The 12,776-nt window shown below is 36.5% G+C and overlaps 1 protein-coding gene across 4 annotated transcripts in view; it reads right to left on the bottom strand.

The window, feature by feature from the left end:
- The window catches only part of ARID4B (AT-rich interaction domain 4B), a 143,220-nt gene that overhangs the window by 74,137 nt on the left and 56,307 nt on the right, over positions 1-12,776 (bottom strand). For all 4 annotated transcript variants that reach the window (XM_055146801.1, XM_055146803.1, XM_055146804.1 and 1 more), the window contains exons 6-7: positions 11,216-11,295; positions 3,411-3,502 (exon numbers count right to left, since the gene is read on the bottom strand). In XM_055146801.1, coding sequence (XP_055002776.1) covers positions 3,411-3,502; positions 11,216-11,295 — 172 coding nt within the window. The remainder of the gene's footprint in view (positions 1-3,410; positions 3,503-11,215; positions 11,296-12,776) is intronic.

The raw sequence follows: 12,776 nt of genomic DNA, 5'->3' as shown, positions 1-12,776 counted from the left end.
AGTAGTACATAAGGAGACACCTGGTGCTGGTGCTGGAGATCAAATGGGTCCTCCCACATACAAAGATTATTGCATGAGTCCACTGAACTATCTCTCCAGCCCACAAAACTCTTTTTTTTTTTTTTTTTTTTTGCTTTTTGGGTCACACCCAGCGATGCTCAGGGGTTACTCCTGGCTTTGCACTCAGGAATTACTCCTGGCGGTGCTTGGGGGACCATATGGGATGCCAGGGATCGAACCCGGGTCGGCCGCGTGCAAGACAAACGCCCTACCCGATGTGCTATCGATCCGGCCCCCCACAAAACACTTCTTTAACAGATTATAACTTATGTTCACTTAGTATATCAATTTTTGTGATATAAGTATTTTTTTGTATGTGATCTGTGAGATCAGGAATTAAACCCAGAGCTCTCATACCAGTGAGGCATATGCCCCACCAATGAGCTATAGGCCGGACCCAGATTGTGTTTTAAACTGTTATACTACTGGATGGCAGTTGAAGAATAATAACATTTAAAATAATATGCATTTTTCTAAAATAAAATCTTAATAAATATAAAACCTTTCTCTTTAATATATGTAAATGCAAATTTATAAATATAAATGTATAGATATAGATATGTAAATTTTGTTATGTTTTGAGACACCCCTGGTAAAATTCAAGGGCTTACTTCTGGCTCGGTGCTCAGGGATCACTCCTGGCAGGGGACCATATGGGATGCTAGGGATCAAAACTGGGTCAGCATCATGCAAGGCAAGCGCTATACCTGTTGTACTTTATCTCCCACTCCGAAAAACAAGTTTTCCTATCAAATGCAAACCCTAGTTAAGTGGGACTTCTCTCTGTCTCTCTGGTTTTTTAGGGGTGGGATGGGGGACGAGGGGGAGATACACCCGGTAGTGCTCAGGACTTACCCCTGGGTCTGTTACTCAGGGATCATTCTGAGTTGAGCTCAGGAAAACATATGTGGCTGGGGACTGAACTCAGGTCAGCCATGTGCAAGGCAAGCACCCTACCTGCTGTGCTACTGCTCCAGTCCCAGAACTTTTCCCTAAGTACATATACATATTATTATATAAAAGTGAAACCCTGTCATACATATGCCATATTTCATGAAAATTTTTCCACTGAATACATGGTGTCACCTAGTACTTGGATGGAGTGAATTGGTATTCACTGAATTTAACAAAGAAACAAGTAACAATATTAATCTCAATTTTACAGATGAGAAAATTAGGCATAAGACTATCTGCCCAGGGTCACTCAGCAAAGGCACGCCAAAGGCAGAACTCAAATCCAAGCCCATTTGCCTCTACAATTCATGCTCTTAAAAACTAAGACAGTTTAGGGCCAGAGCGATAACACAGCGGGTAGGGCATCTGCCTTGCACGAGGCCGACCCGGGTTCGATCCCCGGCATCCCATATGGTCCCCCAAGCACCGCCAGGAGTGATTCCTGAGTGCAAAGCCAGGAGTAACCCCTGAGCATCGCTGGGTGTGACCCAAAAATGAAAAAAAAAAAAAGAAAAAAAAAAACTAAGACAGTTTAGCCACTAATGAGATCTGACTAATGAGAATTTGACATTTTTTTTTTTGGTTTTTGTTCTGGGATAGGTATTATCTACCTTCATGAGTCTGCTGTAAAGCTGAACCTAATTTGTGCTTACATAATTTTTCTATCTCCAAAATTCAGATATTTCTAAATTTAACATCTAATTTTACATACTGGCTAAAAGGATCCACTTACAGTTTTTAAAAATTCAACTCATTTCATCTTTTGGAGGGATGGGAAGTGGGCCATACCAGGCCATACTCAGGGCTTACTCCAGGGCAAGCTCAGGGAACCATGTGGAGTGCCAAAGTTCCAATCTGGGTCGGCTACACGCAAGGCAAAGGCCCTACCCATTGTACTATGGTTTTGGTCCTGAGTTACTTTCCTTTAATAACTGTTTGCTGGCAGTAACTAGGGACCAACTCTTGGATAATAGTCTCCTTATTTATTTTCTTAATTTAAGGCCACACCTGGTGTTGCTGGAGTCTGCTCAGTGTTCAGGGGTCAGTCCCAGTATACTCAGGAAACCATGCAGTGGCAAGTGTCAAACTAAGAGTTTCTGCATGCAAAGCATGTGCTCCATGCCTTTGAGTCATCTCCCTAGGCCTAAATGATATTATTCTACTGGCATTTATTTGTATCTTTTAGGCATTTTATTGACTTCCCATTGTTACAAGAACTTAATTCACATTTAAGTACATCCCCACCATCCTACTGATAAGTTTTCTCTACTTATATAAATTTTTAAAAGTTACTAAATGCTCTTGCTATTTTTTCACTGTTAGCCTTTTAAGGAAAAGTTTTGATTTTTATTTTTAATAGGGGTTATGCCCTCTGGGGCTTAGAAGGGCTTAGAAATAGTCCCAATATTGCTTGGCAAGCAATATGATGATGACGGTGACAAGGGCTACTCAGATCCATGGTGCTCAGAGGCCCAGAGACACCCCAAGGACAGAACTCTGGAGCTCACACATTTCGTGCAAATGCTCTATTACTTAAGCCATCTTATCCAGTTCTAAAGTTATTTACTAATTTTTAATTTTATTTATTTATATGGTATTATAAATAAACTTATATACACAATTCATTTATTTATACAGCACTGGGATTGATCCCAGAGCATCAAATATGAAAAGCAAATGCTCAACTGCTGAGACATATCCCTGATCCTTCAATCCTTTATTAAATAAAGACTCCCATTCTTTATTCTACTGACTATTATTATCAGTGTTATTATTCAGAAGTCTGATGCCATTATTTCTATTATTTTGCTATGAATTATTTTTCTTTCAAAACAAATTGAAACTAATTTGTTAAATGTATAGAATAATGTTAACTTAAAAGCAGTTCCTGCTATCAGAGCGATGAAAAACATAAAAGAAAGGTAAATACTACAATAAAAAGTAGTAAAATTCTTTGTGAATTAGACAAATGCAATGATTTCAAGTGTTCAGAGGACAAGAAAACATCTCCATTTCTAAAAGAGTGGGAGAGCAAAATGGTTCACACAACGGTAGACACATTTATGCTAAGAATTGAGTGAAACAATTAAGAGAAAATACCAGCACAAAAAAATAGCACAATATAAAGAAAACAAAGAATGTAAAAGAGAATGCAGACAAGTGCTATTTTGACTACAGCATTAAGAAACATACAGATAAAAATGTATCTGTATGTTTCACAGCTTATTCAAGTTGGCTGAGCACGCATGCTAAGGAGTCCAAAAGTTTTATTGGCTCTGAAATTACCATTAGACCCATTTGGTATTTTGAACATTACAATTTAAAATGGGTAACGATTAAAACAATATTGGAAGAAATGAGTTCAGGTTCAACCAACATTTATGATATGGACTTACATATGATTAGATCTTCTTCCTCTATTTGTTTTCTTTCCTATGACTGGAGTACCAAAGTGTTCAGGGTTGGTGAGTGGGAGCTGGTCTAATGTCTGTGGGTAAGAACATAAACCCATCAAAAGTTATTATGTTGCAATCTTTTCACTTTTTTAAACCAAATAATTTTTAATCAGTTTTAATATATACTTATATTGAGACTAAAAATTTCCCCCAAGGAAGATTAAAGTACAACTTTACTCAAAATAAAATATCTCTAGTAATAAATATATTAAAATAAAGATGAATAAGCCCATTATTACAAAAAAAAGATGGAAAAATTGTCTTACTCTAGGTGCTTTTTACTATCAATTTGAGGATTAACAGATCTCTAAGAATGATTAAAATACAAAACAGCTCAGAGGAAAACTGTACTTGAGAATGACAGGATAAATATCCTTATCGTACTTATAGAAACAACTCTTAAAACCCAACTATAGTTCATATTTTTCTCTGCAAACATAGAACAACAATCTATAAAATATAATAAACAAAATCATCATAAAATAGCAAATGCTTGGAAAAAGCTCCAGATAGGCTAATATACTTTGCAAACATTTTGTCCAATAATCTTTTTTAAAGGAAACATAAGTACTAGCTTTTCTAGGTTCAATATTTTATGTTCTCCTCTCTCAAAGCTGTAGCATCCAATATTAAGATTGGTGTGAAGATAAAAATCAACGGATGTCGTTCTATTTATCAAGTGACAATATGACAATCCTTCCTTGTTTCTCACTCTACATAACAATAAAGGTTTCAAGGCAAGAATTGGTTGATGTTTAAAGCAGAAAGATTTTAGAATGATCCTCTTCAATTCAATTATTTCTTAAAATTTTTCTGAATATATTATTTAATATAAAATTTTCTGAATAAGTTATTTCATTACGGGCTGGAGCGATAGCACAGCGGGTAGGGCGTTTGCCTTGCACGCGGCCGACCCGGGTTTGATTCCAGCATCCCATATGGTCCCCTGAGCACCGCCAGGAGTGATTCCTGAGTGCAGAGCCAAGAGTAACCCCTGTGCATCGCTAGGTGTGACCCAAAAAGCAAAAAAAAAAAAAAAAAAGTTATTTCATTAAAATGTTTATAAATTTAAGAAATAAGCACTGCAGCACTGTCATCCCATTGTTCATGGATTTGCTCAAGCAGGCACCAGTAACAACTCCATTGTGAGACTTGTTACTGTTTTTGGCATATTGAATATGCCATGGGTAGCTTGCTAGGCTGTGCCGTGCGGGCGGGATACTCTCAGTAGCTTGCTGCGCTCTCCAAGAGGGATGGAGGAATCTAATTCAGGTCGGCTGCATGCAACGCAAATACCCTATCCACTGTGCTATCGCTCCAGACTCCCAAGAAATAAGGTATAAACCTGAAAATACAATTTTAACTAATCAATCTCTATATCAATTTATGATAATCCTTTTATAAGATTTCAAAGATTTTTTTCATACTTGTTATTACTTTTATCCCTCTAATAGAATCTTTATTGTTACAGATATTTCTTGAACACCAAGTAAAGATCAATTCAGGTTAAACATATCTCAACGTTACAAGTCAAAGGGCTGTATTAACTTGTAGTGTCTATAAACTTGCATTTAAAGAGTTGTTTAAAAACAAACTGATTCTAACATTTAAAAGGTAATTTTTTTTGGTTTATTTTGGGGTAACATCCAGCAGTTCTCACTCCTGGCTCTGCACTAAGGGATCACCCCTAGTGGTACTCAGGGGACCATATAGGGTGGCAGGGATCAGACCTGGTTAAGCTGAGTGAAAGGCAAGTGTATTATCACTCTGTCCCCGTAAAAGACAGTTTCTACCTTTTAAAACAGAAAATTTTGTTGAAAGAGCAATGAACTAAAATGTGAAAAGGGAAAACACATTAATAATCCATTTTGCATAATTTTCTAGAAAATAAGCAGATGCTTTAAAGTACATATGAATATGCACACAAAACCAAAAACTAAGGTAGTTAAAACAAAACAACACTGTCCATGAACCATTAAGTGACTATTACTTTCTTCAAAGTATAAACAAAATTAGGCTGGAGTGATAGTACAGCAGGTATGGCCCTTGCCTTGCATTAATCACATATGTTTCCCTGGGCTCCATCAGAAGTGATCCCTGAGTGCAGAATCTGGAGAAAACTCTGAGCACTGGTGGTTGTGGGCCACCCCTCAAAAGAAACCAAAAAGACATCAAAACAAAAACAAAATCCAAATGACAAAAACCGTAATTTTTATGGGACAAAAATTACCTTTAAATTCATTTTTATTTATTTATTTTTTTAAATTTTATTCTTTTTTTGAATCACCATGTGGAAAGTTACAAAGCTTTCAGGTTTAAGTCTCAGTTATACAATGCTCAAACACCCATCCCTTCACCAGTGCACATATTCCACCACCAAGAATCACGGTATACCTCCCCCCCATCTCCCCAGCCCCCCACCCCACATGTGTAACTGGTAAATTTCACTTTACTTTCACTTTACTTTGATTACATTCAATATTTCAACAAAAAATTCACTATTACTGATTTAGAGTTTCTCCCCCCTAAAGTCGACCTGCTGAAAAAAAAGCATTTGATAATTTGTTTTCCATTGCTGAGAATGAAGAGATATGAGGTCAGGAGGCCGCACTAGCAGCAGCACAGTTTTGGATTTCTGTATTTTAGTATTTTAGTAACTAAGTCCAGAGAAATATCTGCCAGAAATCGCAACATTGTAAGCTTGTACCTCTCAGTTACTTTATATTCCACATGAGTGCAATCTTTCTATGTCTGTCTCTTTCTTTCTGACTCATTCCACTCAGCAATGATACTTTCCATGTTGATCCACTTATATGCAAATTTCATGACTTCATGTTTTCTGACAGCTACATAGTATTCCATTGTGTAGATATACCAGAGTTTCTTTAGTCAATCATCTGTTTTCGGGCACTCTGGTTTTTTCCACACTGTGGCTATTGTAAACAGAGCGGCAATGAACATGGAAATGCAGATGTCATCTCTACTATACCTTTTTGCCTCTCTGGGATATATTCCCAGGAATGGTATTGCTGGGTCAAATGGGAGCTCAACGTCTAACTTTTTGAGAATCGTCCAAAAACCCAAAAGCTAAATAAACTAAAAAAATAAAAAAATAAATAAATAAATAGATAGATAGATAGATAGATAAATAAATAAATAAAATAAAATGGTGAATCAGGGCTAGAGCACAGGAGGTAAGGTTTTTGCCTTAAATGTGAAATACCCCATATCTATTCCTGACATATGTTCCCATGAACACCACTAGGAGACAATCCTGATCAAAGAGCTAGGTATAGCCTCTGAATACCAATGGTATGCCCCAAACTTTCCACATCAATAGATGAATAAATAAGATAATGTATTATATGTTGCTGATATTTTAGTAAATGAGAGCCAGTGTACCTATTAATGTTTAGAGTTGGTGTCTCCTCAAAACACTCTATGTAAACCCAACTCTCAAAGTCTAATCCTTCATTTGCAGAAAACAACTTTCTAATTCTGCCTAAACAATTTGCTTGAGACCATTAAGATCTTTAAGGATACCTCACCTCTCTGTGAAATTCTTTTTTTTTTAAATCATTTTTAAAGTTGGGCATTTAAAATTTTTATTGGGAGACAAACTTGGCTCAAATATAGTAACATGCCACAATGGAACTCTTTATAAGTCACTAACTTGTCATTAACTTCTACTTGTGGTTTCCAAGGAAAATATTTCAAAACACTATGATAGAGAAAATTAATCTGTATTCACTTCCTACCAAACTAATGGATGGATCAAACCCCCTCCTTTAAAAAACAGCTCTCCTGAAAGCAGAAATTTTTTTTAAGTACTGTGATTTCTATTTTAAGCTATCTTGTCATTTTACTAATAAGAAAATGACAAGAAAAGAAATACTAGGAAAGAAAATACTAGGGTTTCTGAAGTTATCTAAGAATCACATAAAAGAATTCTATGTAAAACAGTCCCTCCATAGTAATAAAAATTGTAACTTAGTATCTTAGACCAAGCTTCAATTCATATTATAAAAACCTTAATTCTGGGAGCTGGAGCATTAGTACAGCAGGTAGGGCATTTGCCTTGCATGCAGCCGACCTGGGTCCAATCCCCGGCATTCCATATGGCCTCCCCAGCACCGCCAGGAGTAAGCCCTAAGCATCACTGGGTGTGACCCAAAAAGAAAAAAAACAACAACTTAATTCTACAGTGACAGAAAAGATGAAAGGAAAATGTTTTTTTTCCTTACTTGAGAGGAAAAAAAATCAAAAACACATTCTTGATTTATAATAAAAGGTAAAGAAAATTCTTGAAGCCCAGAAAACATGTCTTCAGCCTTGTTAATTAAACTGGGCTGGAGAAAATATGCAGCTGGACTTCTATTAATGTTAAGTGATTGTGTGGGATCAAACCCACAACCTTGTAGGGTGAGAAATGTGCTGTACTGCTTAGCCACATCCTTGGTTTCTTGGATGGCAGGGACTCAATTTCCTGTACTATAAGGAAACTGACAGTACTAAGCTGAAATTTTAACTAACATTTAAGAGTTTTTGATTCAATCAAAGAGAATATCAATTAATGAACCTACTTTCACATATTATTCAAATTATGAATCCTAATCGATTTGAACACTTGTGACAGATGTTAGGCAGCGGGTAACTTACTCAATGAGTTGATTATGGCATGGCTATAATCAGGAATTTAAGCACTGCAAAGTGCTTGTGACCTCTTATCAGGGAAATTTTGAATTTAAATCTTTAGGAATGCAATTTATTAATGGGATTAATGATTCAAAATAAAGCAAGAACAAAGCGGCCTTCCTCTCAAAGGTCAAAGTCGTTACATGTCAGCCCAAGTCTGATCCCCAGAACCCATATAGGTTCCAAGCATTGCCAGAAACAATGCTTTTTTTGTGCAGAGCCAGGGAGTAAATCCTGAGCACCTCTGGATGTGTCTATACCTTGCCAAAAGGGGAAAAAATCGATTTCTAATCATTCTCATTAAAGTTGTATACCTCCAGTATATTAACCCATGATCTGATCTACTTATGATCCCACTTGGCCCTAATTTTGTATTCCCAGTATCTGGCACAGCTCCTGGTTTACAGGAATTGGATAAGGAGTAACAGAGTATTCTAAATGCCTTCCATCAAAACATATAAAGTATGTATGGATGCATGTGGTAAAACTGATCCTCCTTGAAGCTAAAAAGAAGGAAGCTGAGATACTTTTTCACTTTGCACTACATCTCTCAGATGAACTACTTCAACTTGAAGTTCTCCAAAAACAAAATACATTTCCTAAATGAAGATTTATATCTTCAAAGATATAAATATGAGGATTTGATAGAAATAAATGATTTTCAAAAGATACGTACCTTGGGCCCAGATAATTAGCACAGGGGTTTAGAGAGTCGGCCTTAAAGCTATGGTCACAAGTTCAAATCTTCCATGACCCTTATGTGCAGAGTATAATCCTGACTGTTCTGTGGATTGAGTCTGAAAGCTCTGTTGTCTGTGGACCCTGGAAATTCAAGTGATTTCCAGCTGCAACACGACTAGTTATGTGTGAACACAGAAAATGGGGTGTGACCTGTGATGAGCCCAGTACATGTGCAAGCACTGCAATAATCCTAAGTGAGCACTACAACTATAACAGATGGGACTCAACTAAGTGTGTTCACTAGATAAATATTATGAAAGCATGCAACTAAAGTTAATGCAAACCTCAGAGAGTACATCTGCCAAACTCCAATGTGAACCCTGGCAAGCTAAAAATGTAAAAAGTTCCACACCAGGTATGACTACAAAGCCCCCATCTCAAGCAACAAAAAATCAGAAGGAAGGAGGTGAGGAAAAGAAATGAAATAAATACATTAATTTAACAAAAAACTATTAAAAGCATTTGAGTAGCAAACACTGCTGGGAAAGAAAAAAGGATCCTATTAAATCTTTTTTTGAAAACCTGCTTAGTTCCCTACCCGCCCCCCAAAAGCTAATAAGATCATAAAAGAACAAGAAGTACAAAAGAACAAATGATTAACAAGATCAGGTTTCATAAAGAATTCATAAAAGACAACATGGAGGAACAAGCACATCTAGTGGTCTTAAAGAGGAGCAAGGTGAAACAGGAACCAAGAAAAAAGTTCTGTGCCATAATCTTGTACGGTTGGCGATGAGACTAAGATATAGGGCAGAATCGTAATATGAAAATCCTGTTCCAAATTTCAAACTGAAATAGAGCTTTATTAATAAAAGAAAAGGAAAATCTTTTCCAAAGAATAAAAAGTAAAAGTCTGGGACCAGAGAGATGCTACTATGCATTTAGATGACCAGAAAACTGCTTAGGGTACCCCAAGTACTACTAAAAGTGATTCCTAAGCACAGTCAAGAATAACTGTCAGAATAGTCCAGTATGACGTAAAACACCCTCACAAAAGGGTCTTCTTTTCTTTTTTGGAGGGGGAGGGTTTCACTCAGTGATACTGACGGGTAACTCCTAGCTCTACACTCAGGAATTAGTCATGATGGTACTCAGGGGACCTTATGGGATGCATGGGGATCAAACTCAGGTTGCTGCACGGGCAAGGCAAATGCCCTACCTGGTACTATTGCTTCAGCCCCAACAAAATGGTCTCAAATTAAAATCATTACGATATTCCCAAAGATATTATTCTGTAGTGTCCAGTAAAAATGAAATGATGGTTCATACTACTGTACACTTACAGTATTTATAAAGTGGGATTATAAATGTAACTCTAATAATATGTTCAATTAAAACCCTGAATTGCTTTACAAAACTTTATAAACCCTCTATTCTTAGTAATAATACCTTTCAATTTTATAAAATGGCTTTGGTACCAGAAAGAACTATAAAGCTCTGTGCATAAGTTCAGTTCCAGTTTCTGTAAATTAAAGACAATAATAGTATCTATGCTATAAAGTTGTAGATCTCGTAACATATATAAAATAGTAAAGACACTGGCAAAGTACTTCATTTATTTATTCAACTAATATTTAGTTAGTTCTGACACTGTGCCAGGCACTGTTCTAGAACAAAAGACACATAAAAGCCCTGAACTTGTGAAATATTCTTGTGAGGAAGGCAGACAATAAACATTATAAGTTTTTGATATCAAGAAATGATAGATATAACATGGGGCTGGAGCAATAGCACAGCTGGTAAGGTGTTTGCTTTACACTCGGCTGACCTGAGTTCAATTCCCAGCATCCTATTTTGTCCCCCGAGCACTGCCAGGAGTAATTCCTGAGTGCATGAGCTAGGAGTAACCCCGTGTATTGCTGGGTGTGACGCAAAAAAAAAAAAAAAAAAGAAAGAAAGAAAGAAAGAAATTATATATATGAAAAAAAGAAAACCAATTCAACCTAAAAAGTCTAAGAGAGATAGAAAGGACTTCTCTAGATTGGGCAATCAGCAAAGGCTTCATTGAGGAGAAACTATCATGTCAGCTAGTCGCTGTTTGTGACTGTTTATGGTATCTACATAATCTTTCATGATGACAAGGTCCAAGTATATATATATATAATCAGATATCTTTCTACAATTAAATACTTTAAGATAAAAAAGACAGTCCTTCACATATTAAGGGGTCAAATACAAGCCTTTAAAAATGTTCCACAGAATACATTATACTGTGTACTAATGAACTGTCCTATTTTCTTTAGCTATGAAAAAAAAAATGCCTCTGCAATACAGATTAAGATACAGTCACTCATTAAATAATAACTTACTTCACTTTCAGCAAAATGTCTCTCTCCTTTTAGGCACAGTGAAGATCGTCTCAGTGTCTTCTCATCTCCATCATCAAATACTAAGAAGTAAAACAGAAATTGCTGAAGGGTTTATCACACTTAATAAAATTATATAAGTTACCATTGAATTTCCCAAGTGTAAGTACAAATATTGTTTTGTATTGTATTTGAAGCTGTCCACATTTTAAAAGAGACAACCTCAGGGGCCAGAGAAACAGTACAAAGAGTAAGGTTTTTCAGTGACCAATATCGGTTAAATTCCTAGCACCATATATGACGCCCACAGCCCCCACAAAAATAAATAAATAAATAAATCCATGAGCACAAAACTAAGAGTAAGGGCAAGACAGTTAAGTGAGGTTCCAAAAACAAAAGAAAACTTCAAATAATTAGCATCTTTGCAAATTTCTAGGAAAAAAATACAATATGCCTAAAAATAAACTTCTCTGAAAAAGAAATACCAAATAAAAACAGAAGTTGGTGTTTCAGTAAAAAAATCATTTCAAATATTACTTAGCCCTTTTCAAATGAATAGACAAATTTTCCTACTATTATGGACAGGTTTACCTAAGAAACAGGAAACCTAATTAGCAACTAATATGTCCAGACTAAGCCTTAAAATTATTCTATATTATTTAAAGTAGGGTTTCTCAACCTGAGAATTACTGCAATTAGGGACCAGATCAGATAATTCTTTGTCATGGGGGCTGTCCTATGCTCTACTGAATATTAAACAGCCATCTGTGGCTCTAACTATTTGATGCTAATAGCATCCCTATATCACTACTGACAACCAATAATGTCCCTGGATACTATCAAGAAATTTCCAGGGGAATAAATTTGACCCTGTTGAAAAGTATTTCTTTTTGTTTTTTGGGTTTTTTTGTTTGTTTGTTTGTTTGTTTTTTGCTTTTCAGGTCACACCCAGAGATGCACAGGGGTTACTCCTGGCTCTACACTCAGGAATTACTCCTGGGGGTGCTGGGCGACCATATGGGATGCTGGGAATCAAACCCGGGTCGGCCGCGTACAAAGCAAACACCCTACCCGCTGTGCTATCACTCCAGCCCAAGTATTTCTTTTTGGAGTAAAAAGACATTGGTAGAGGGAAGCTGACTCTAGTATGGTGTTGGAATATTTATTATATGCCTGAAACTCACTACCAACAGTAATATAAATCACAGTGCTTAAGTAAAAACTGATAAATCAAAGGGGTGCAGAGTGATGGTCTGGGGATTAAGGAACTTGCTTTTCATGCAAAATGACTCCGGAAACCACAGTTCCCCGACCACTGTAAAGAATTGGGGGGCTGTTCCACTCAGTGGAATTTAGAGGCTATTTCTGGCTTGATGCTCACAGCAACCACATATGCTGTATGGGGGATTCTAACCAGAATCAACAGGATGTAATACAAGTACCTTAAACTCTAATACTATATCTTTGTCCTCCTACTGATATTTTTATATATTTATTTTGGTTCTGTTTTTTGAGCAACACAAGGTAGTGCTCAAGAGTTACTCCACTCTGCATTCAAGGACCA

The sequence above is a fragment of the Sorex araneus genome, chromosome 9 (assembly GCF_027595985.1).
Source record: "Sorex araneus isolate mSorAra2 chromosome 9, mSorAra2.pri, whole genome shotgun sequence".
Lineage (NCBI taxonomy): Eukaryota > Metazoa > Chordata > Mammalia > Eulipotyphla > Soricidae > Sorex > Sorex araneus.
The sequence above is the reverse complement of the archived record's forward strand: the minus strand, read 5'-3'. Positions and strand labels throughout refer to the sequence as shown.